Here is a 26,261-nt window from a genome sequence, read left to right as displayed (position 1 = left end):
AATAAAAGCATTTCTTAAGCAATGCTCCAAAAATGAAAAATTAGCTTCTGCTTTCTAAAGGGGTGTTCTACTTTTAAAATAGACCCCCTACTCTATTTCTATCAATGCCCTATTAGAGAGGCAGAATAGCATGGTGGTTCAAAAGCATGGGCTATGGATCCAGCAGAAGTCAAACCACAATTCTACTGTTATTTGACAAATTTCTTAACCTCTCTGGGACTCTGTTTCCTCATCTATAAAGTGGGTATAAAAGAGGACTTATCTTACAGTGTTTTACAAATGAAACGAGCTTATTCATGTAAGGCACATTGCCTTTCATAGAGGAAGAACTCAATTGTTGTTATTGTTATTCATTTCTACCATATAAAAAAAAACCTCATTAAATTACTGACCCATAGGCCTTATTCAGGGACTTATTACTTTAGTGGTAATGCCAGCTATCCTGTTTTGGGTTTTTCAGATACCCCAGATGTCAACATATATTATACCCTGGATGGCAGCAAGCCTGAATTTCTAAAGAGAATTCATTATGGTGAAAATAATACATTTAAGTATACAAAGCCTATTACTCTACCTGATGGAAAAATACAAGTTAAAGCTATTGCAGTCTCTAAGTAAGTTAAGAGCATGGTGATTAAAATAATTTATAATATAATGATACTATGTTTTAATTTTATTTATTTCTTCCTGTGAGAATCAGTGTTGAACTAGAACGGCACTAAAGAAAGTTATTTTAATTTCAGCATATATCTGTAACTTTTGTTTTTTGTCTTCTATTGAGGTATACTGTTAAGTGCACAAATCATAAGATTATAGCTCAATAAAGTGCTATGTATATTAATGCTATTTATATTTTGAATTCCACATTGGGATTTTGAGAACTTTTCAGGCTTTGGGACCTCTGAAGAGATTCATCTGGCTCTGAAGAAAAGTCTGTTTTTAATTGATGGTTCTTTTACTCCCTAGGACACAGGGTACAACTACCATAGTCGTTCTCTATTTTATTTTGTATTGACTTAATAGGCCTTCAAAGCTACCGTCACTTCAATTTGTTGTACATTAGTTACTTTAATCCTTTCTTTATTCTTTCTTTCCTACTCAATGATTTTTTCCAATTTTCATATATGGAAACACATCTTAATTTGGAAACCGTCACCTTCTGTTATAGAGAAAAAACTCAAATGCTTTGGAAGTCTGTGATTGGGGAATTGTTTTGTGCAGCAAGACAGGTTTGGCCACATTTCTCGAACACTTTTAAGCCCCAAACCAATACCTGGCTGGCCCAGGTACGTACTTCAAAAAAGATTCGCCAGGCTCTCCCGGTTGCTAAACCTCTGCATGGCTTTTTGAGGAGGGCTATAAATTCTACACCAAAGATAATTTTTCGAGCATTTGAAAATTTTTTTTAAAAAACGACAAAGTGAAAATGAAAGAACACAATCCCCAATACACATTATTCTTCTTTATTAAATATTGACATTTGCAGCTTTTCCCACTTGCCAGACCACTTCTATCAAAACAAGTCATCTCAATTATCATTAAAAATAACAAGCTAAATAGTACTAATGCTGTAAAGGCCCATTTAGAAGCTGCAGGTAGTAGTAGTAAAATGAAGTAGTTACCTAATGGCATATTATATAGTTTCAAGGAATTAATAAAGCTTCCAAAGAGTCTAAAAATAAGGTGATTCTTTATGGTTCTCACCATCTTGCTCTGTGCCCACTAAGTGTCTATTCTGAAAGCACTGCTAGTATTTCAAGTGTGTTGAGCTTAAGAAAAGTATTTATACAAAAAAGTTTTGAGTTTTCAACACAGAAAAATTAGTGCTTGTATACACTGGCCATGAAGTAGTTCTTTATGGAAATTATACTGCTTCATTCAAGTCTGTTTCTAAGTACTAAAGGTAATTAGTTTCTTAATAAACAGACAAATAACTTTAAATGAGATTGTTAATTATTAAAGGTCATTGTTAACATATTAAGAGGAAATATCGTGGTCATGAAATTTTTAATGATATAGGAAAATATTTATGATATAGTAAGTGAAAAATATTAGGATAAAAATAACACTATTTTATTTTGACACTATTTGGAAATGCATAGAAAAAACCCCCAGAAGGAAACATGCCAAACTTTAACAGTCATTGTGTCTGGTGTTACTGTCATGTTTTTTTTCTTGATAATTTTTGTGGCTTCCAAAATTTAACTATGAACATTACTTTTGTAATAAATAAACAAATCAACAAATAAATAATAAATAGAGTAAAAGAACTCCCACATTATATATCCAGTGCCTCTCAAGCTTGGTTGCTAAATCGGTTAGCTATTGCTGCATAATAAACCACTCTGAAACTTGGTGTTTTAAAAGAACAGTCATTTTATTTGCTCATTAATCTGTGGGTCAGCATTTTGGTGTGTATTGAGTGATATATGAATTTCAGATCAGAGAACGGTCAGTAAAGAACACAGGTGGACAGAAAGGGCCAGAAACCAGTTTTTTTGCTCCTGTTGCCTGAGATCATTGACATGGGTGGCTGCAGCCACTTTTTTGACTCCCTTGAGCTGGACAGTCGAAGAAAACTTGACTTACATTTCTGGTGGTTGGTGCTGGGTGTTGGCTGATCCTTGTGTCTTCAGCAGGCTAGCCTGAGTTTTTTCACATGGTGTCTCGCTTCCAAAAGCAGTAAGAAAGGTCAAGCTCAGACACGGATGTTTTTCTAGTCTCTGCTTGTGTCGTATTTGTTCATGTTTCATTGGCCAAAGCAAGCCATATGGCAACACCCAAGTCAATGTGGGAGGAGATTCTACAAGGGCACAAGGGTGTGGATACCTGGAGGCATGAGACATGGACTGTTATTCTAACAGTTTACCACAAGCCTGCATTAGAATCTCCATGTCCGGGCCACACACAAAACCAGCTATATAACAATCTTTTGAGGTGGGACCCAGGCATCAGTATTTTTAAAGTTTCCAGGTGATTCCAATAAGCAGCCAAGGATAATAACTGACAAGCTAATAGGAAAAAATAGGTTTCCATTTAGAGAAATTTGACCAATGCAACTTTTTTGAAATACATTTTTATTAAATTGTAATATTCTAGAATGAAAGGAAAGGAATAAGGGCATTGTCATATATGTGCTTTCATATGCCCATATATATGAATTTCACATCAGAGAACGGTCAGTAAAGAACACAGGTGGACAGAAGGGGCCAGAAACTCAGAAACATCTCAGCAATAGTGGGCAGGGGGCTGTTATCAGGTTTCTGACATCTGCCTTCTTTAAAAACTACCTTTGTGGTCAGGAACTTCTTATCTCTGATATCACAATTTTGTAGTGTTTTGGCAATGAACTTGCATGGTTCTCCCTTTTTGTCAATGACCTTATATGACAGTCAAGGTAAATCGAGGCAACTGAGGTAAAAGCTGCCTTGAACCGAAAGTAGGTAGTTGGGTTAGTTGAGAACAATCGGTTTTCATTAACCGAACCATGAGGGACTCCCCAGTTTTGTAACAATGATGAATAACGTTAACTTATCAGCAGGTTACCAGGGCATCAATTTGCAGCCCTTTGGAATATATAATATGCCCTAAAATATTGTGTTTGTATGGAGGAAAGATCCAGAATGTCATCTCCATAGGCAGCAACAAAGGCAAGAAGATAACTGCTTTAAGAGCGGTAGCTTGGAGTGTGGGAAAGAAGATGAAATTTTTTGACCTGCGGATATGGATTTAATCCCGGTTCTATCACTCTCTCTTTGTGTGGCACTGATTAGGTTATGCGTTCTTCTGAGTCTTAGTTTCATCATTTGTTGAATAAGGTTAATAGAATTTACTTGACAGCCATTGTGAAGATCAGATGTAATCTACTTAGCATAAATTTGGCATTGCACATGTAGTAGCTGTTATTGATTATTATTCAGATTTTTAACAAAGGACTGAAAGATTGCTGTTGTGTGACCCAACTCAAAAGGCATGTTTCGTATTTGAAAAGTGCATGCCTGCTGAATAAGTGGTTTGCAATCAACTCTTTCATGTTCCTAAACCAGAGGTTCTCAACTGGGCATAATTTTGGCGCTAAGGGGACTTTAATAATGTCTGGAAACATATTTGGTTTCCACAACTGGAGGTGGGAGTGTGCTAGTGGCAACTACTGGGTAAAGGCCAGGTATGTTGCTAAACATTTTACAGTCTGTGCACAGGGCAGCCCCCATAACAAAGAGTTCCCTAGCCCAAACTTAGAGTACTTTTCAATGGGTTGAGGAAATCTGATCTAGACCAAGTTGCAGAATTGTTACAGATCCACCTTCATACCTCCCTTGCAACTATTCAAGTAATTCTGGTGTTTTTTTGAGGGGATAATACTCTTTGGGGATAGAGCTATATGTATTTTTTTATGTTGTGTGTACCTTATATTGGTATTCTTAAAGATACATATTTAAGGTCTCTGATTCTAACTCTGGCAAAAATTTATGTTTATTCAAATGCGATTTGGGCTCTGAGTAGAATTTTTAGCTCCAACCCGAAACTTAATCCTTCTTTGGGATGACAATCAAGAAATCCTTCTACTTAGCAGGCAGTTTAAGCTAGTTTCTGGGCTCTATTTGGGGGGAACAAAGTACACAGGTAAAGTCTGCCTGGGTCGCCAAGGAAAGGGCCAGCTGTGGTGGAGACAACCTAGACCTTAAAGGGATGGAGTAAGTGGATGGGAACCAGGTTTCTACTCAGTGTGATGGTGGGGCTGTAAGTGCACTTCAGGGAGCCCCGAGATTATGCAGGGTTTGAATGATCCCTGGATGGCAATGTTTGTGATGTCCAGGAAGTGTGTTAATAAAGAGGACGACTGTATCTTGGATGATAGACCTGGGACCAAAGATGAACATTCATATGTTGAGGTGAATGAATCAGCAAGTGGTTCATCTAAAAGATCATCTCTGCCTGCATCCAGATTCATGTGTCTATAAATCTGGTTTTGTTACTAAGAACAAAACAAAACAAGTTTCCCCACAGTTGAGCCATCCTTAAGTCACTCTAGCCCGTGAACATGCAAGTATCCACTGATCACAGAAAGCCAAGCATATTATTTCTTAAATATTGTCACTTACTGATAGGTAATGGTTGTTTTTATAAACTGTGTATTTCTGAGAAAGTTTTTTAAAATGTGGTTTAAAACTCATATTATTTAATGTTAAACATTTCTAAACTGTTTTAGAATTGATGGTTATGCATGTCTGAATATTTACTTTAAGAATTTTAAGTTTGGACACTTACTAAAAGGCTCAAAAATTTTAAGAAATATAAAAAGCTGGCATGTAAGAAATCTGAGAAATTTCAAAAGAAATGCTAATGAAATAAGGAAAATTTATCAAAGACCAATATGAAAATCAGTAAGAACAAAGCAAAGAACAGTGAAGGAAGGATTCAACTGGAAATGTAAAAAATATTAAGTATTTTTTGTATTAAGTACGTTGACAGATCAAACAGAATCACCTGTGTTCCAGCTGTGAGCTTTCAACACAAATTAGTGGGGGTGACAGTTAAACATAATCAAATAAATACAGCAACTGCAGTCATGATGATGTGGCAAAGACAGCTGCTGGCTGTCCCCCAATATCTGTGTTTCTCTTTTATAATAATAGAGCCCATGATTTTTAGCAAGACACATGGTTGCCCAGAAGAAAGCTATTTCCCAATCCTCCTTGCAGCTAGCAAGAGCCATGTCATCAAATTGTGGTCAGTGGGACATTTACGGAAGTGATGTGTGTGACTTCTGAAGTATGTGACAGCAGGAAGGAGTGGGCCCTGCTTCCTGTTGGCTGGAATGTGAATGTGGTGGTCACCTATGTTGGATCATGAAGACAAGTGCAATGACCTAGAGATGGTGGAGCAACAAGGTAGAAATTTGTCACCACACCCCCATCACCATGGCATCATCCCAGCTCTGGGCTGATTACACCTTGTTGCTTCTATCTTGTTTAAGCCACTATTGTTTTGGTTCTGTGTTACAACAACCAAGCCTATATCCTAATACACAAGGGGCATATGCAAGCAAATATTTACAGAGAACACGATCCAAGAGTACAAGTGATGAAAAAAGGCTGAGAATATCAAGTGTTGGCAAGTATGTAGAAAAACTGGAATCCTCAGAAAATGGTGGTGGGAATGTAGAATGGAACAGCCACAATTTAGGAGTTTCTAAAAAAGTTAAACTTATATTTACCATATGACCCAGCAATCCCATTCTTAGGTATCTATCCAAAAGAAACGAAAACATGTCCACATGAAGACTTATATGTGAATGTTCATAGCAGCATTTTTCATAATAGCTCAAAACAGGAAATAATTCAAATGACCATTAACTAGGGAATGGATAAACAAACTGTGTTAAATCCATAATATGGACTACTACTCAGCAATAAAAATGAACAAACTGCTGATACTGATACATCTATGTAATGACATGGATGAACCTCAAAAAAACAATAAGTGAAAAAAGTAAGACATGCAAGACTATATTTGTATTATTACATTTATTTTAAGTTTCTAGAAAGGCAAAACTGTAGATACAGGCAGCAGATCAATGGTTGCCTAGGATAGTAGGTAGTAGCAAGAAGTGACTGCAACAAACAGGCACAAGGAATTCTTTTGGGTGATGGAAGTGTTTTAAAACTGGATTGTGATAATTGCACAGTTTATTAAGTTTACTAAATCTTATCAGATTATATATTCAAAATGGTGCATTTTATGTCCTTTAAATTACACCGCAATAAAGCTGTTTAAAAAAATGAGTATAGGTGAGCTGCTGGTGCTGAGAATAAATCATCACCAGTTTTCAGTTATGAGCGCCTCTACGTTGCTTTCTCATGAAACTTCTTTAGCGTCAGAGAGGAACAAGATTAATTGTGAAATATTATGAATAAGTTGAAAACATGCGAGTATTTGAGGAATAATAGTTAAAATCTACCAGAGCATCATACATTATGCTACCTACAGCTGTGGTAGTGATATATGTAAGTAACCCCATGCTTTGTTTTAGAGTAGTTTGAGACTTACAATATGAAATCTTTACGGTGAGTGTGGTAGACAGTCTCCAAAAATGGCCCCCCGATGAACCATGCCTCCTAATGTAGCCTCCCCAGCTGAATCTGGGCTGGCCCTATGACTTTTAACGAATAGAATGCTTCAGAAATGATGCTAAGGCTGGATCACACACAAAATGTTGCAGTTTTTGCTCTGGTCGCTTGAAACATAAACACTGGGGGAAGCCAGCCACCATGTAGGAAGTCTGACTTCCCTGAGACTTGTGTACACAAGCTAACCATATGGAGAGACAGAGACTGAGGGACCCCATCCTAGGTTCTGACTATGAGAGAAGAAAACATTTTGGACATCCAGCAAAGTCGATCTTTCAGGTGACTCCAGCCCCAGCCACATGAGAGATCACAGAAGAGAACTACCCAGCTGAGCCTGGTTAACCACAGATTTGTGTTTTAAGACAGTACATTTTGGAGTGGTTTGTTACAAAGCAATAAATAACCCAAATGAGAAGAAGGTAAGGAAAGACTATAGAACTTGTATTTTGATTTCTCCAATTTAACATGTAATAAATTTAGTAGCTAGACTGAGGGACTTTAATAAAGTTATCTTAATTGCTAGTCACCTTTTTGGGAATCTTTTTGTAATACACAGACTTTTTCTTTTTAAAAAATTTCAGAGACTGCAGACAGAGTGGCATTGTAACAAAGGTGTTTCAGGTGGACTATGAACCACCAAATACAGTCTCTTCGGAAGACAGTGTTGAAGATGTTCTCAAAGATTCTTCAAAGCAGGCAAGTAATGAAACTATAATATATTCAGGTAGTCACCACATTATCGGTTCCTTTCCCAGTGGCCACTGTGGGGACAGAGTCCCAGAGAGCAGTTTCCAGGCTCTCGGCCGCCACATATTCCCTTTCATTTCATCATCACAGCATTCTAACCATAGTCAGGTTCTGACAATGAGATCATTATCAACTACTGTGAAGTATCTTTGCAGATTTATACCCCCTTTGGTCATTCTTTCTTCCACCCTGCACATTAGATATTTCTACCCATCATCATTGCCCATACTCCAGTGTCCTCAATGACTCCCCCTTACCTGCTGAGTAAACAAACCTTTAGCTTGGCATCCCAAGGGATCAGTTTTTGTCCTCAGTCATCCTTTCTTGCTTTGTGACTCCTCTGTATATTCTCCAGCCCAACTAAACTGTGTTTTCTGTGTTGTATCACTGCTCCCCTAGCACCCAGGCCTTCCCCTTTTATAAAATGCTTTGAATATTTGATTACTTTGCTCCTTGTCTATCTTCCCCTTGCACTATAAGCTCCAAGGTAGCAGAGAACAGGTCTGCCATACTTGATGCCTTGTACAGGGGCAGGTAACAGAGGGTAGTGAGTGTATATTTGTTGAACAGATGTACCAGACTAGTAGAACGTATCAGTGGGCATAACCTTCTGTTATGTTGAAATCTTCATCCCAAAATATCTGCAAAGCCTCACATCTTTGGAGAGTGAACTAGACCTATTTTAAAAGGATATTTGAAACTTCAGTCACTGGCTTGTGGGCATCAGTGAGATAGATTCATGGGCCAGAGGATGGGCCAACCCATGGTAAGGCAATCAACCAAAAAGTCTCAGTCATGGGTCTTGTTGGGGATGACAAGGGAAGAGTTTTTGGGAGTCCCTTTAGCCCAACAGAGGACGAGAGGCCAGAAAGGAGGCTGTAGCACCAAAGAAGTAGGTGCAGGCATGATGCAGGTCTCCAGTACGATGAGGGCCCATGAGGCCTCTCACCAAACAGAGGGAAAGATACTAGGCAGAGACTGAGCCTTACATGTATCAGGGGGTACTCAGGCTTAATCAGACATACGGGACTGAGTCCATGGAGAAGAAAATCCAAGGCAAGAGTGTTTAAGGACTATGTGGGCAGGTAGTGTACTTAAGTCCTGTCTTTCTCTGAGCCCACCCTGTCTTTGCCCCCTGGATCTGGTGGTCCCTCTGTTATTACTCAGTCTCCCATGATGGCAACATCTTGCCTACATGTGTTGCTACCTGCGTCTTGTTTTGGCTGCTTGACCTGGTGGGGCCTACTAACCAGACATGCTGCCAACCAAGCAGCCCAGATACAAAGCTGTGTTTCTAGAGTAAGGTGAGACAGTGGTCCCCTTGTAGAAACTACTGTAAATCCTTTCAAGTAAGAAGTACATGCTATGACACTGCTTCTACCATGTAACTTTCAATGTTCATATGCTACGTGGGCATAATCAAGTGATTGATATGCACTCTCTTCATTCCTAGGGTTTGAAAAATGGATTTGTTGGATCAAAACTAAGGAAGAAATCTAAGAATGCTGAAAATAAAGTGGGCTGGAATGTTAACCTTAGAAAGATTCCAGGTATGGCATGAGAGAATAAGGATAAGATTTAGTATTCTAAACCCCCAAACAGGTTCACTGCCTTTTTCTTGTCTGCAGAAGGGTAGGATTAAGAAATTTGAGTTTTTTAATTATTTTAGCTAACAGCTTAAGACCATGTAATCAAGCAGTCCAACAGAGTCAGCTTTACCAACTCACTGCGGCAGAGGAGAGAGACTATATACCTGAGGACCCATGAAGCCTCTCACCAAACAAAGGGAAAGATAAAGTTACAGGGTTTAGGGAAAGGGTGGAGTTTGGGTGAAATGTAAAGGAAAGAGTTTTGATAGGCCCAGAGCATAGCAAGTAGTCACCATCAGTAATGGACTGGGAAGGAACTAGGGTTCTGTGACCTTGGAAACTATAAAGATGTATGTGACTGTTGTGCTCAGAAACCCTTCTCTGAAGCTCTGTAGAAGGGTTGGAAATTGAGGCTGTTTCTCTATGTCAAAGTGACTCAGGTCGTCAGGCAAGAGTCAGATGTTTCGTTCTTACTGATACGATTTCAAACAACGAAGTTACTGAAAATCTGATTTTAGAGAATAAGGTTTTTTGGCAAGTAAGAAACAATAGTCACTCAAAGATGGTGTGGGGTGGGTGGGTACTGTTATGACATTTTACTGCTGCAATGTGTCCTGGGGAGAAATAATATTTCCTGATAACCTTGCAGTTGGACTTACCTATTTTACCAGACTGATATGAAATGTTGTGGAATGTAGCAGGGCAGATTTTAATTTTCTGCCCAGGTTAATTTTTCTTTCTCGGTGCTCATTCAACTGAGTGGGGGCTTCTTTATATAATTGCTGTTTTAGAGAAAGAATGTAATGACAGTGATCCCTTATTAAAAGGTTTCCAACTATGAAGATGTATTTGCATGATTATATAATTACAGATGTTCACAAAATAATGTTTTTCATGTAATTGTAGACCTTGAGGTAGGTGAAAGAACTGAACCTAAAACATTGAAAGATCTTCGCTTCTCAGAGAGTCCCCTGGAAATTCCAGCTTACCATGAAGAATCAGGTTCTAGACCACCCCCCCACCAGTCCCAGGTAACTTCTAAGGAAACTCTTTAGAGTACTAAATACCTACTATATTTTTATATTTCCCATGAAATACTTTAAGGCAGCGTCCCCAGCCTTTTCCCCTTGTGCCAGGCACTATTCCAGAGCTAGGAATACTGTGTTGGACAAGAAAGTCCCATGTACTTATGGAGCTTACATTTAATTGGGGGTGGGAGTAGGCAGGTATAAATATGTAAATAATCCAACAAAATTTTAAATTGTCATAAGTGTCATGAGAAAGATAAAACTAGGTAATGGAATAGAGCAGTGGTTCTCAGTGTGGACCTCACAGACCAGTACCATCAACATCACAGGGGAGCTCATTAGAAATGCAAATCCTCAGGCCCCACCCTTGACCTACTGAATTAGGGACTCTGGAGGTGGACCCAGTAATATGTTTTAATTTGCACTTCTTCTGATGCACAATCAAGTTTGACAACCCCTAGGATAGTGAATGACCAGAACAGTGTTCTAATTCAGGGTGATAAGAGAGGGCTTCCTTGGAAAGGTAACATTTCAGTTGAGCCTTCAAGATGAACAGAAGCCAGCCCTGCAAAGATCTTGGCAGCAATAATACAGCAAAGTGAGGGATTACAAGGAGGCTGGTGTGGATGGAGCATAGGAGATAAGGTGGGAGAGGTAGGCTGAGGCCACAGCATGGAGAGCTGTGGTTCTCAGACATGACTGCACATTAGAATCACCTGAGAGTCTTCAAACCAATCTTAGGAACCCAGCCTCAGAAATTCTGATTTAATTGTTCTGGTGTGGGGTTGGGAATGGTTTTACTTATTTACTTTAATTCACCTACAGGTGATTCTAACGGGCAGGTATGGTTGGGAATCACAGATGCTATGGGTGAGGCCCATTGTAAGGAGCTTGAATTTTCTTCTAATTGTAAAGGGAATCCATTTGGAGGATAAGAAATTATCTCATTTATGTTTAAACATTTTCTCTTTGGCCACAGTATGGAGATTAGGCTGTAGAGAATGAGAGGGGAATATTAATTAGGAAGCTTTTGTTCCTGGCGAGAGATGGTGGTGGCCTGTACCAAGGTTATACAAATGGTGATCAGAGGACGCAGTGGAAATCCAGATGTGTTTTGGACGTAGAGATGACAAGTTTGGTTGAAAGATCAGATGGATGCGATGAGGGAAAGGAAAGAGTCAAGGATGACTCTCAGGGTTCTGGCCTGAGCATCTGGAGGTGATGGTACCATTAATTAAGATGGGGAAGATGAGGAAGGAGCAGGTGTTCAAGGGCTCATTAGACATTCAAGTGGAGGTGTTAAAAAGAATGTTGGCCATGCAAGTTCAAATGTAGGGAATAGGTCAGGCCTGGAGATATGTACATATTTTAAAATATTCAGTGTATAGATGGTATTTAAAGCATGGATCTGAATGAGATCACTTACCAAGGTTGTACAGAAAATGAAGAGAAGATGGCACAAGGCAAAATCCTTGACTCAGAGGTGAACAGAGGAGGAAGAGCATGAGTAAAAAAAAAAAAAAAAAAAAAAGCAACAAAAATGTGATGTCATAGAAGCCAAGAGAAGAAAAGGTTTTGGGAGTAGGCAGTGGTCATCTATGTGAAATGTTACAGGATTCAAATTAGACAAGGACAGGGACTTGCCCATTGGATTTGACAAGATGGAGGTGATTTATGATCTCAATAAAAGCTATATCAATACATTCTTACTATATAACACAACTATATGTACTAGTTTCCTATGCCTATGCCTACTTCTACTACTACTATTAGTAGTATTGTATTACAGCAATTTGATTTTTCAATGTTTATAAAATCCAATTTAGAATTTTGGCATCTAAAAGCAACCCACAAGCCCTTGCTCTCTTCCTCCAATCTGAGCCCCAGGTAGCACATACATGGAATCACATTGTTCTATCCATTCACTACTGCTGCTTATGTACCTGTGATTCCAAGGTTGCTCACACTTATCATCAAGTATAAAGGAGGTTAGAAAGCATGGTTCCAAAGCCTGGTTACCTAACCCTAACCCTAACCCTAACCCTAACCCTAACCCTAACCCTAACCCTAACCCTAACCCTAACCCTAACCCTAACCCTAACCCTAACCCTAACCCTAACCCTAACCCTAACCCTAACCCTAACCCTAACCCTAACCCTAACCCTAACCCTAACCCTAACCCTAACCCTAACCCTAACCCTAACCCTAACCCTAACCCTAACCCTAACCCTAACCCTAACCCTAACCCTAACCCAATTGTCTTCTCTGATCACAATGCTATGAAATTAGAAATGAACTACAGGAAAAAAACTGGAAGACACACCAATTCATGGAGGCTGAATAACTTATTACTAAATAATGAATGGGTCAAGCAGGAGATCAAGGAAGAAATCAAAAGATATCTCGAGACAAACGAAAATGAAAACACGACGACCCAAAATCTATGGGATGCCACGAAAGCAGTCCTAAGAGGGAAATTCATAGCGTTGCAGGCCTACCTAAAGAAACAAGAAACATCACTAATCAACAGTTTATCTTCACATTTAAGGGATTTGGAAAAAGAACAGCAAAATAAGCCCAAAGGGAGCACAAGGAAGGAGATAATAAAGATCAGAGCAGAAATAAATGAAATAGAAACCAGAAAAACAATACAAAAGATCAATGAATCCAAGAGTTGGTTCTTAGGGAAGATAAACAAAATCGACAAACCTTTAGCCAGACTCATTAAAAAAAAGAGAGAGAGGACCCAAATTAATAAAATCAGAAATAAAAGAGGAGAAGTAACAACGGACACTGCAGAAATACAAAAAGTTTTAAGAAGTTACTATGAGCAACTATATGCCAACAAATTTGACAATCTGGAAGACATGGACAATTTTCTAGAGGCGTACAACCTTCCAAGGCTAACTCAAGAAGAAACAGAAAACCTGAATAGACTGATTACCACCACGGAAATTGAATCAGTAATCAACAGTCTCCCAACAAACAAAAGCCCTGGACCAGATGGCTTTACAAGTGAATTTTACAAAACGTTCAAAAAAGAATTATCACCTATTCTCCTCAAGCTCTTCCAAAAAATCCAGAAGGAAGGAAGACTCCCAAACACTTTTTACGAAGCCACTATCACCCTGATCCCAAAATTAGACAAAGACACCACAAAAAAAGAAAACTACAGGCCGATATCTCTAATGAACATAGATGCAAAAATCCTCAACAAAATATTAGCGAACAGAATTCAGCAATACATTAAAAAGATCATACACCATGATCAAGTGGGATTCATCCCTGGTATGCAAGGGTGGTTCAACATCCGCAAATCAATTAATGTGATACACCACATTAACAAAATGAAAAATAAAAATCACATGATCATATCAATAGATGCAGAAAAAGCATTTGATAAAATCCAACAGCCATTTATGATAAAAACCCTTAAGAAAGTGGGAATAGAGGGATCATATCTCAACATAATAAAGGCCATATATGACAAACCCACAGCTAACATCATACTCAATGGGGAAAAGCTAAAACCATTCCCCCTAAGATCAGGAACAAGGCAAGGTTGCCCACTATCTCCGCTTCTATTCAACATAGTGCTGGAAGTTCTAGCCACAGCAATCAGACAAGAAAAAGAAATAAAAGGCATCCAAATTGGTAAGGAGGAAGTAAAATTATCATTATATGCACATTATATGATACTATATATAGAGAACCCTAAAGACTCCACCAGGAAGCTATTAGAGCTGATAGATGAATTTAGTAAAGTAGCAGGATACAAAATTAATATTCAGAAATCAGTTGCATTGGTATATACCAATAATAAAACATCAGAAGGAGAAATTAAAAAAACAATCCCATTTACAATCGCTCCAAAGACTATAAAATACCTGGGGATAAATTTAACCAAAGAAGTAAAAGATCTGTACTCAGAAAATTATAAGACACTGAAGAAAGGAATGAAGGAAGATATAAATAGATGGAAACACATATCATGTTCATGGATAGGAAGAATTAATATAGTTAAAATGTCCATACTGCCTAAGGCAATATACATATTCAATGCAATTCCTATCAAACTACCAACGACGTTTTTCACAGAAATAGAACATATAATCCTAAAATTTATATGGGACCATAAAAGACCCTGAATAGCAAAGGCAATCTTGAGAAATAAGAACGAAGTGGGAGGTATAACAATACCTGACTTCAAATTATACTACAAGGCTACAGTAATCAAAACAGCATGGTACTGGCATAAAAACAGACACATAGATCAATGGAACAGAATAGAGAGTCCAGATATAAATCCACGCCTATATGGCCATTTAATCTATGACAATGGAAGCAAGAATGTACGATGGAGTAAAGACAGTCTATTCAATAAATGGTGCTGGGAAACCTGGACAGACACATGCAAAAAAATGAAGCTGGACCACCTCCTTACACCATATACAAAAATAAATTCAAAATGGCTTAAAGACTTAAATGTAAGATCTGAAACCATAAAATACCTAGAAGAAAATATAGGAAGAAACTTCCTATAAGACATTACCCGGAGTAAGATTTTTACTGATATATCCCCTCGCTCGAGGGAAGTAAGAGAAAAAATAAACATGTGGGATTATATCAAACTAAAAAGTTTTTTCACAGCAAAGGAAACCATCAGTAAAACATAAAGGGATCCTACTGAATGGGAAAAGATATTTGCCAATGATATATCTGATAAGGGATTAATATCACAAATCTATGAAAAACTCACTCAACTCCAAAAAAACAAACGATCCAATTAAAAAATGGGCAGAGGACTTGAAGAGACATTTTTCTAAAAAGGACATACAGGTGGCAAACAGACATATGAAGAAATGCTCAACCTCACTAACCATCAGAGAAATGCAAATAAAAACCACAATGAGATACCACCTCACCCCAGTCAAAATGGCTATCATCAATAAATCAACCAACAATAAGTGCTGGCGCGGATGTGGAGAAAAGGGAACGCTTGTGCACTGTTGGTGAGATTGCAGATTGGTGCAGCCACTATGGAAAACAGTATGGAGGTATCTCAAAAATCTGAAAATGGAACTACCCTATGATCCAGTAATTCCACTCCTAGGTATCTATCCGGAGAAATCCAAAACTTCAATTCAAAAATCTTTATGCACTCCTATGTTTATTGCAGCACTATACACAATAGCTAAGACATGGAAACAACCAAAATGCCCATCGGTAGATGACTGGATTAAGAAACTGTGGTACATTTATACAATGGAGTATTACGCAGCCATAAAGAAGAAAGAAATCTTACCATTTGCAACAACATGGATGGACCTAGAGAACATTATGTTAAGTGAAATAAGTCAGACAGAGAAAGATAAGTACCATATGATCTCACTTATTTGCGGAATCTAAAGAAAAGAGTAAGTGAATGAACTAATCAGAAACAGTTTTGGAGACAAAGAGGAAAAACTGAGGGTTGTTAGATGGGCGGGAGGGGTGGGGGGTCGAGGGGAAGGTGAGGGGATTGGAGGGCAGTCGGTGACCACAGGATGGCCACGGGTTTGAAAATTAATCTGGGGAATGTAATTTGGTGGTTACCAGAGGGTAAGGGGGTTGGGGGGTGGGGGATGAGGGTGAGGGGGATTAAATGTATGGTGATGGAAGGGGAGCTGACTCTGGGTGGTGAACACACAGTGTGATTTATGGATGATGTGATAGAGAATTGCACACCTGAAATCTATGTAATTTTACTAACAATTGTCACCCCAATAAATTAAAAAATAAAATAAAATAAAAAAAAGCAGTTGGATTTCAAACCCAGGGGAAAAAAAAAAGGGGAATATATGTGTCTCTTGATATGATGCCCTAAGATGGACACAATATCATTTCTCTGGTGTTTGTACCAAAATGCGTGACTGAATCCAATTACAAGGAAACATGAGACAAAACCAAATTGAAGGAGATTCTACAAATTAACTGACCTGTTACTCCTAAAAAATGTCAACATCATGAAAGATAAAGACAGGCTGAGGAAGTATTCCAGATTAAAGGAGACAAAAGAGACATGATAACGAAATGCAAAATGTGATACTAGACGAGGAAAAAAATACAGCTGTAAAGGGTATCATTGGCACAATTAATAAAATTTGAATAAAAATCTATGGGTTAGATAATAGTACTGTGTAACTGTTAACTTTTCTGGTTTTGATCATTACACTGTTGTATAAGAGGACGTCCTTGTTTGGAGGAAATGCACAGTAAAGTATTTAGAGACTGCATCATAACTGCAGCTATTCTTGATTCAGAGACAGACAGAGAATGAAAGCACTCGGGGCAAAATGTTAATGTGAACAACTGGTCAAACTGGTTATACAGGAGTTATTTATGCAATCCATGCAACTTTTCTGTAAGTTTGAAATTATCAAAAGAAAGTGTTATAAAAGTGGAACAAAATGGGATATTATTACTTACCTCATAAGGTCATTGTGAAATGTCAAGGGGATAATGGCTACAAAATGTCAGGCACATTTGATTACTGTCAGACCCTCCATAAGTGTTAGCTTCTCCCCTTCACGTTCCTTTTTCATTCAACCTTCTTTTCTGTCCTTTTCTTCTACCACTTGGACCTATAGACCCCATGCAGCTACCTGACTCCCAGGATAGGCCATGTGCTGTAATATTTATCTTTGTCCCCTTCCTTACATCAAACACAGTGCCTGGTACAAAGTGGATGCTCAAATAAAAATATATCAAAGTGAGTTAAATGTTTGTGGATAACAGCAGAGAGTTGGTGCATTTGTTCTTTTAAGTGAGTCCTTCGAATTTCCTAGAGATGTAATCTTAGAGAAAAATGGATGCTAACTTAGGTTTTCAAATTCTAAAATCTGGTGTGTCTGATGGTAAATTCAGGTATCTTTGTTTGTAAATTCATGTTTTTAATGAAATATACATATCTGATTATGAATAGCACTTCAATTTTTAAATTTTGGGTACTGAGGTAATCATTACTTATGACTTTCCCATCATGGTTTTTAAAGGATGGGTGCTGGATAGAAGATAAAACATTAAAATGAATTTTTGATGAAATTTTATTGTACTACAGCTTTACCATGATTTTATTATATTCTTAATTTTAGTTCCCTAGTTTTGCGCACATAACTGGCCAGAAGAGTTTGACAAGCACAGAGATCATGCGAATTCAAAGGGAGACAGACTTTCTCAAGTAAGGATCGCATTCTTTTCACTGTTTCTTAAATCCTGATAAGACACATTAAGGTCAAAAAGAATTCAATCATGGGACATAACAATGGTGTTTGCCCACCCCAAACTGTTTCTTATTAAATTTTACAGATTTTAAAGGTATAATTGGCATATAATAAACTGTACTTATTTAATGAATACAGTTGACATGTGTATATAACCTTGAAACTATCACCACAAGCAAGAAAATGAGCAAATCTTATCACCTCCAAAAGTTTCCTACATGGTACCTTTTTGAAATTTCTCTTGTGCCCCTCCCCATCCCTAGGCAACTACAGATCTGCTTCTTGTCACTATAGCTTAGTTTGCATTTGATTGCATATGTAAATGGAATGATTCAGTGTCTACTCCTTTTTTTTTTTTTTTTTTTGCCAGGCTTCTTTCACTCAGCCTAATTATTTTGATACTCGCCCATGTCTTACATGTACCAAACATTTATTTATTTTTATTGCTAAATAGTATTCCATTATATGGATATATCACAGTTTGTTTATCCAGTTAGTAGTTACCTATTGATGGACATCAAGGTTGTTTACAGTTTTTGGCTGTTGCAGATAAAGCTGCTATGAACATTTGTACCCAAGTGATACTGTGTGCAGATACTTTCATTTCACTCAGGTAAATACCTAGCAGTGGGATGACAGAGTCGTATGATAGGTGTACGGTTTTTTTCTTTTTCTTTTAACTTTTTTTTAAATAATAGTTTCAGGTTTACAACACAACATAATGATGAGACATTTACATGCCTCGCAAAGTGATAACTCCCATCCAGTCTATTACCTCTCTGACATCATATATAGCTGTTACAATGCCATTGACTATATTCCCTATGTTGTACTTTACATCCCATGACTATATACCGGGGGTGCCAAAAAAATGTACACAAGTGGACACTTTGGTCAACGTTGCTCAAGCAGAAGTTCACCATAATCAGAAGTGACTGGACACTGATGGTAACCACTTTGAGCACTTCTTATAATTGCAGAAGTTAAACTTGATTTGTATTCATCTTTTGTTATCAGTATATATTGAGTATTACAATTTTAATACAGTTTTCCTTTCTTAAAATGTGTATACATTTTCTTGGCACTGCCTGCGCATGCATATGTGTGTTTAATTACAGTTGACATTCAATATTATTCTACTTCAGTGGTCAGGCATCTACACAGTCTACGAAGTGATTCCCCCATACGTCCAGTACCCATTGACATCCTACATAGTCTTTACAACATTATTGATTATATTCCGCATACTGTAGTTCACATCCCCCGACTGTTTTGTGACCTTTTCCTTTCTAATCCCTTCACCTTCTCCCTTATCCCCAACCACTTCCCATCTAGCAACCATCAGTTTTTTTCTCTGTATCTCTTAGTCTAATCTGTTTTGTTTGCTCATTTACTCTATTTAGATTCCACATATAAGTGAGATCATATGGTATTTGTCTTTCACAGTCTGACTTATTTCACTTAGCATAATATTCTCTAGGTCCATCTGTGTTATTGCAAATGTTAAGATTTCGTTTGTTTTGTAGCAGAGTAATACACCATTGTATAAATTTATCATTGTTTCTTCATCTAGTCATCTATGACGGGCATTTCAGTTGTTTCCATATCTTGCCTACTGTGAATAGTGCTGCAATCAACATATGAATTACTGTTTTGGATTTCTTTGGATAAATACCCAGGAGTGGAATTGCTGGGTAATAAGGTAGTTCTATTTTTAATTTTTTGAGGAACCTTCATACTGTTTTCCATAGTGACTGCACCAATTTGAAATCCCACCAACATTGCATGAAGGTTCCCTTTTCTCCACATCCTCGCCAGCACTTGGTGTTTGTTGATTTATTGATGATGGCCATTCTGACAGGAGTGAGATGGTATCTCGTTGTGGTTTTTATTTGCATTTCTCTACTGATTAGTGATGTTGAGCATGTTTTCATATGTCTATTAGACATCTGTATGTTCTCTTTAGAGAAATGTCTCTTCATGTCCTCTGCCCATTTTTTAATTGGGTTGTTTGTTTTTTTGGTGTTGAGTTATATGAGTTTTTGTAATAAATTTTGGATATTAACCCCTTATCACATGTATCATTGGCAGATATCTTCTGCTATTCAGTAGGATGTCTTTCTGTTCTGTTGATGTTTTCCTTTGCTGTGAAGAAAACTTTTTACTTTGATGTACTCCCATATGTTTATTTTTTCTTTTGCTTCCCTTTCCCGAGGGGATATATTAGTAAATATATTATTAAGGATAATGTCATCGAGTTTACTAGCTACATTTTCTTCTAGGAGTTTTATGGTTTAGGGTCTTACATTTAAGTCTTTAATCCATTTTGAGTTTATTCTTGTATATGGTGTAAAAAGGTGGTCCAGTTTCATTTTTTTTTTTTGCATGTAAACTGTCCAGTTTTCCCAGCACCATTTATTAAATAAACTCTCTTTACCCCAATGTAAATTCTTACTTCTTTTGACATAGATTAAATGACTATATAGGCATAGATTTATTTCTGGGCTCTGTATTTTGTTCCATTGATCTATGTGTCTGTTTTAATGCCAACACCACGCTATATTGATTGCTATAACCTTGTAGGATAATTTAGTATCAGATAGCATGAAACCTCCTGCTTTATTCTTATTTCTCCGAATTGCTGTGGCTATTCAGTGTCTTTTATGCTTCCATATAAATTTTAGGATTATTTGTTCTAGTTCTGTCAAAAATGCCATTGGTATTATGATAGGAATTGCATTAAATCTATATATTGCTTTGAGTACTATGGACATTTTAACTATATTAATTCTTCATTTCCATGAATTTGTGAATATTCTTCAGTTCCATTTGTGAATATTCTTCAATTCCATGAATTTGTATATTTTTCCATTTATTTGTGCCTTCTTTAATTTCTGTCTTCAATGTCTTACAATTTTCTGGTTACAGGTCTTTTATTTCCTAGATTAAATTTATTCCTAGGTATTTTTCTCATGCAATTGTAAATGGAGTTGTTTTCTTAATTTCTCTGATAGTTTGTTATTGATGTATAAAAATGGAACCAATTTCTCAATATTAGTTTTGTATCCTGCTACTTTACTAAATTCATTTATCATCCTAATAGTTTTTTTGGTGGAATCTTTGGGGTTCTCGGTATATAGCATCATGTCATATGCAAATAATGACAATGTTACGTCCTCCTTTCCAATTTGGATGCCTTTTATTTCTTTTTCTTGTCTGATTGCTGTGGCTAGAACTTCCAGTACTATATTGAATAAAAGTGGTGGAACTGGGCATCCTTGTTTTGTTTCTGATGTTAATGGGAATGCTTTTAGCATTAGCATATGTTGCAGTATGTTCCCTCTAGTCCCACTTTACTGAGAGTTTGTATCATAAATAGATGCTGGATTTTGACTATTCATATGACCATATCGTTTTTATTTTTCATTTTGTCTGATGTGGTGTATCTCGTTAATTGGTTTGTGGATATTGAACCAACCTTGCATACCAGGAATGAATCCCACTTGATCCTGGTATATGATCTTTTTAATGTACAGCTGAATTCAGTTTGCTAATAATTTCTTGAGGATTTTTGCATGTATGTTCATTAGGGATAGTGGCCTATAGTTTTATTTTTTTTGTAATGTCTTTGTCTGGTTTTGGAATCACGGTTATGGTGGGCTCATAAAATGAGCTTGGGAGCCTTCCTTTCTTCTGGATTTTTTGGAATAGTTTGAGGAGAATGGGTGTTAATTCTTTTTTGAATGTTTGGTAAACTTCACCTGTGAAGCCATCTGGTCCAAGACTTTTGTTTGTTGGGAGATTGTTGATTATTGATTTGATGTCATTGTTGGTAATTGGTCTGTTGTGATTTTCTGTTTCTTCTTGATTCAGCCTTAGAGGATTTTATGCTTCTAGGAATTTATCCATTTCTTCCAGAATGTCTAATTTGTTGGTATATAGTTGCTTGTAGTATTTTCTTAAAAATTTTTTGTGTTTCTGTGGTGTCTGCTGTCACTTCTTTCATTTCTGATTTTATTAATTTGGATTCTCTCTCTCTTTTTCTTGTTGAGTCTGGCTAAAGGTTTGTCAATTTTGTTTATCTTTTCGAAAAACCAGCTCTTGGTTTCATTGATCTTTTGTATTTATTTATTTATCTTTTTTGGTCTCTGTTTCATTTATTTCCACCCTGATCTTTATTATTTCCATCCTTGTAGTCACTTTGGGCTTTTTTTGCTGTTCTTTTTCCAGTTCTCTTACGTGTAAAGATAGACTGTTGATTTGAGATTTTTCTTGTTTCTTTAAGTAGGCCTGCATTGCTATGAATTTCCCTCTTTTGACTGCTTTTGCTGCATCCCATAGATTTTTGGGTTGTTGTGTTTTCATTTTCATTTGTCTCTAGGTGTCTTTTGATTTCTTCCTTGATCTCATTGTTGACCCATTCATTATTTAGTAGCATGTTATTCAGACTCCATGTGTTTGTGTGTTTTCTGGTTTTTTTCTTGTAATTTCTTGTTTCATAGCTCTGTGGTCAGAGAAGACGCTTGATATGATTTCAGTTTTCCTAAGTGTATTGAGACTTGTTTTGTGGCCTAGCATATGGTCTATCTTGGAAAATGTTCCATGTACACATGACAAGAATATGTATTCTGCTGCCTTGGAGTGAAATACTCTAAAAATATCAATTAAATCCATCTGGTCGAAGTGTGTCATTTAAGGATGCTGTTTCCTTGTTGATTTTCTGTCTGGAAGATTCTAACCATTGTTTTCAATGGGATGTAAAATTCCCCTACTATGATAGTGTTATTGTCGATCTCTCCCTTTATGTCAGTCAATATTTGTTTTATATATTTTGGGGTTCCCATGTTGGGTGCGTAGATGTTTACTAGGGTTATGTACTCTTGATGGATTGATCCCTTTATTATTATGCAGTGCCCTTCTTTGTCTTTTATTATTGCCTTTGTTTTAAAGTCTATTTTGTACGATATAAGTATTGCTACCCTAGCTTTTTTCTCATTTCCATTTGTGTGAAATATCCCATCTCTTTACTTTCAGTCTGTGTGTGTCTTTTGATCTGAGGATGGTCTTTTATAGACAGCGTATGCATGGGTCTTGTTTTCTTATCCATCCAGCTACCATATGTCTTTTGATGGGAGAATTTAATCCATTTACATTTAAAGTGATTATTGATAGGTACACAGTTATTGCCATTTTATTATTTGTATTTCTAGTCTTTGTTAGTTAGTTTATTTTATCCTTTCTTCTGTTTAAAGAAGCCCTTTTAACATATGCTGTAATACTGGCTTGGTGGTAATGAATTCCTTTACCTTTTTCTTTTCTGGGAAGCTCTTTATCTCTCCTTCAATTTTTAAATGATAGCCTTGCTTGGTAGAGCAATCTTGGTTGTAGGCCCTTGTTTCTCATCAGTCTGAATATTTCCTGCCATTCCCTTCTGGCCTGAAAAGTTTCTGTAGAAAAGTCAGTTGATAGTCTTATGGGAGCTCCCTTGTAAGTAACTAGCTGTCTTTCTCTTGCTGCTTTTAGGATTCTCTCTTTGTCTTTAACCTTTGCCATTTTAACTATGATGTGTCTTTGTGTGGGCCTGTTTGGGTTCATCTTGTTTGGGACACTCTGCACTTCCTGGGCTTGTATGTCATTTTCCTTCACCAGGTTAGGGAAGTTTTCAGTCATTATTTCTTCAAATAAGTTCTCGATCCTTTGCTCCCTCTCTTCTCCTTCTGGTACTCTTGTGATGTGAATGTTGTTGTGCTTGATGTTGTCCTACAGTTCTCCTAAACTATTTCATTGTTTTTTATTCTTTTTTTCTTTTTGTTGTTCTGATAGGGTGTATTCTGCTACCTGGTCTTCTAAATCGCTGATTTGATCCTCTGCTTCCTCTAATCTGCTGGTGTTTCCTTCTAGCATATTCTTCATTTCAGTTATTGTATTCTTTATTTCTGACTGGTTATTTTTCATGGTTTTCCATGGTGATTTTTACATTTGTGCAGATTCAGTTCTTACACCAGTACCTGGCCTGTGACCACCTTGCCCAGCACCCCAAGAACACTGAAGCCAACCACCACCTCAGGCTTGCAAATTCCCAAGAACTGCTCTCGAGGGGCTGCGGTATAGTTTTTGGGTCACTGTTCACCACCAAAATCTCCCCAGGCTGTTGCTGATTGTCCACTGCTCTAAAAAAAACCTCCTCCTGGGCTTGTGGGGAAGGACTGGTCACCCAGGAACCAAAAGTGCCCCTGCCAGTGCACGTCTGTGTGGACAGTGTAGGGTTCCAGAGGGCTAAGAGGTGTGGTCAGTGGTTTATACAAGTTCAGTGCAGTCTCTGCTCCCAGGCAGATGATGGGCCCGCAACAACCCCACAAAAATGCCCCAAAAACACTATGACCAGCCACCGCGCCTCTATGCTATCAGGAGTTTCCCAGGCGATGTAGCACAAGCTATGGGGATGGAGGGCACCCAGGGTGTCACCAACACAGTGAATGCAAGATTCCACCAGACCAGTGCAGTCCTAGACTTTGGCCTTTGGGGGAGGGATTAATCCTAAAAAGATGGCTCCCCCCTGTAAGCCACACATGTGCAGGCCCCACACAGAAAACAATGACTCCCATCTCTCCAGTTCTTGCACCAAAGGTACTTAGTTCAGTCCTTCCCCGCATGTCCCTGGGCCTCCTGAACTGCAACCCCTTCCACCAAAGACTAGTTGAGTGCCCGCCAGCAAGTGAGTCTGTGTGTTGGCTCTACAAGAGAGCATCTGGGTTTCTAGGCACCTTCTGCCCCATAGGGAAGGGCAGGCAGAGTCTTTCCTGATTTCAACTGCCAGATGCCGTGGGAACTCCTCTTCCCAGCACAGGACGCCTGGGCTGGGGAACCCCTCTCCCTCTTCTGGGGTAGATATTTGCCACCAAGGTTTCCCCACCCCCCTGGCACTCAACCTGTTTCTGTGGGTTTGGGGTCAGCCCGTTTCGCGTCTTCGCCCATCCTACCAGTCTCAACATGGCCTCATCTTTATATCCTTAGTTATAGTGGTTCTGTTTAGCTAGTGTTCAGATGAATCTTGAAGTTTGTTGTTCTTTAATTTATTTGTAATTTTGGTGTGATCCTGAGATGCAGTTAGTGTTTATCTAATCCACCATCATCACTGACACACTGATAGGTGTATGCTTTTTGAAAAAAACACTGTCAAAACGATTTTCCAAAGGGTTTGTACCATTTTACATTCCCACGAACAGTGTATGATAATTATAGTTTCTCTGCATCCTCACCAACACTTTTGTTTTTGTCCATTCTAGTGAGGTGGTCGATGTAGTTTTCATTTGCATTTTCCTAGTGACTAATGATTTTGAACATTTTTTAATGTGCTTATTTGTAGTCCATGCATCTTTTTGGGAAACTGTCCAAGCTTTTTGTCCTTTTTTATTTTTTATTTTTTTAAAAGATTTTATTGGAGAAGGGGAACAGGACTTTATTGGGGAACAGTGTGTACTTCCAGGACTTTTTTTTTTTTTCCCAAGTCAAGTTGTTGCTCTTTCAATCTTAGTTGTGGAAGGTGCCGTTCAGCTTCAAGTTGTTATCCTTTCAGTCTTAGTTGTGGAGGGCGCAGCTCAGCTCCAGGTCCAGTTGCCGTTGCTAGTTGCAGGAGGCGCAGCCCACCATCCCTTGCGGGAGTTGAACCAGCAACCTTGTAGTTGAGAGGACGCGCTTCCACCAACTGAGCCATCGGGAACTCAGCGGCAGGTCAGCTCAAAGTGCCGTGTTCAATCTCAGTTTCAGGAGGCGGAGCCCACCATCCCTTGCCGGACTCGAGGAGTTAAACTGGCAACCTTGTGGTTGAGAGCCCACTGGCCCATGTGGGAATCGAACCGGCAGCCTTTGGAGTTAGGAGCATGGAGCTCTAATCACCTGAGCCACCACCGGGCTGGTCCTTTTTGTCCTTTTTGTCCTTTTTTAAAATTTGATTCTATAGCTTGCCATTATAGAATTATACATGTTCTCTTTTGTTAGATATGTGCTTTGCCAATATGTTCTCCCAGTCTTTGGCTTTTCATTTTTACGAAAAGCTGTTTTTTTTTCCTAAAGAGTTAATGTTTTTACTTTTGATGAAATCTAACATATTAATTTTACTTTTATACTTCCTGCTTATTTTGATGTATTGAAGAAATCTTTCCTAAATCCAAGACATTTCCCCACTCACTAATATTTTCTTCTATGTTTTCTTCTAGAAGTTTTATCTCTTACATTTAGGTCTGTGATCCATATATAGTTAATTTTGAATGTGGTATGAGGTAAGGGTTCAGGCTCATATTTTTTGCATATGGATATCCATTTATTCCAGAAAAGATGATCCTTTCCCCATTGATTACTTTGGAATATATAAAAGCAATTGACAATATTTGTGTTAATCTGTTTTCTGGACTCTATATTCTGGTTCATTGATTTTTGTTTATATTTATTTACTGCTACACTGCTTTGATTACTAGAGTTTTATAATAGGTTTTGAAACCAAGTATT

The 26,261-nt window shown here is 37.8% G+C and overlaps 1 protein-coding gene across 1 annotated transcript in view; it reads left to right on the top strand.

Annotated features, from left to right (window-relative positions):
* The window catches only part of DZANK1 (double zinc ribbon and ankyrin repeat domains 1), a 102,488-nt gene that overhangs the window by 4,390 nt on the left and 71,837 nt on the right, over positions 1 to 26,261 (top strand). Inside the window, exons 3-7 of the mRNA XM_033095191.1 lie at positions 461 to 614; positions 7,712 to 7,826; positions 9,331 to 9,427; positions 10,373 to 10,497; positions 17,628 to 17,713. Coding sequence (XP_032951082.1) covers positions 461 to 614; positions 7,712 to 7,826; positions 9,331 to 9,427; positions 10,373 to 10,497; positions 17,628 to 17,713 — 577 coding nt within the window. The remainder of the gene's footprint in view (positions 1 to 460; positions 615 to 7,711; positions 7,827 to 9,330; positions 9,428 to 10,372; positions 10,498 to 17,627; positions 17,714 to 26,261) is intronic.

This window comes from Rhinolophus ferrumequinum, chromosome 23, assembly GCF_004115265.2.
Source record: "Rhinolophus ferrumequinum isolate MPI-CBG mRhiFer1 chromosome 23, mRhiFer1_v1.p, whole genome shotgun sequence".
Lineage (NCBI taxonomy): Eukaryota > Metazoa > Chordata > Mammalia > Chiroptera > Rhinolophidae > Rhinolophus > Rhinolophus ferrumequinum.
This window is presented reverse-complemented; position numbering and strand designations above follow the sequence as displayed.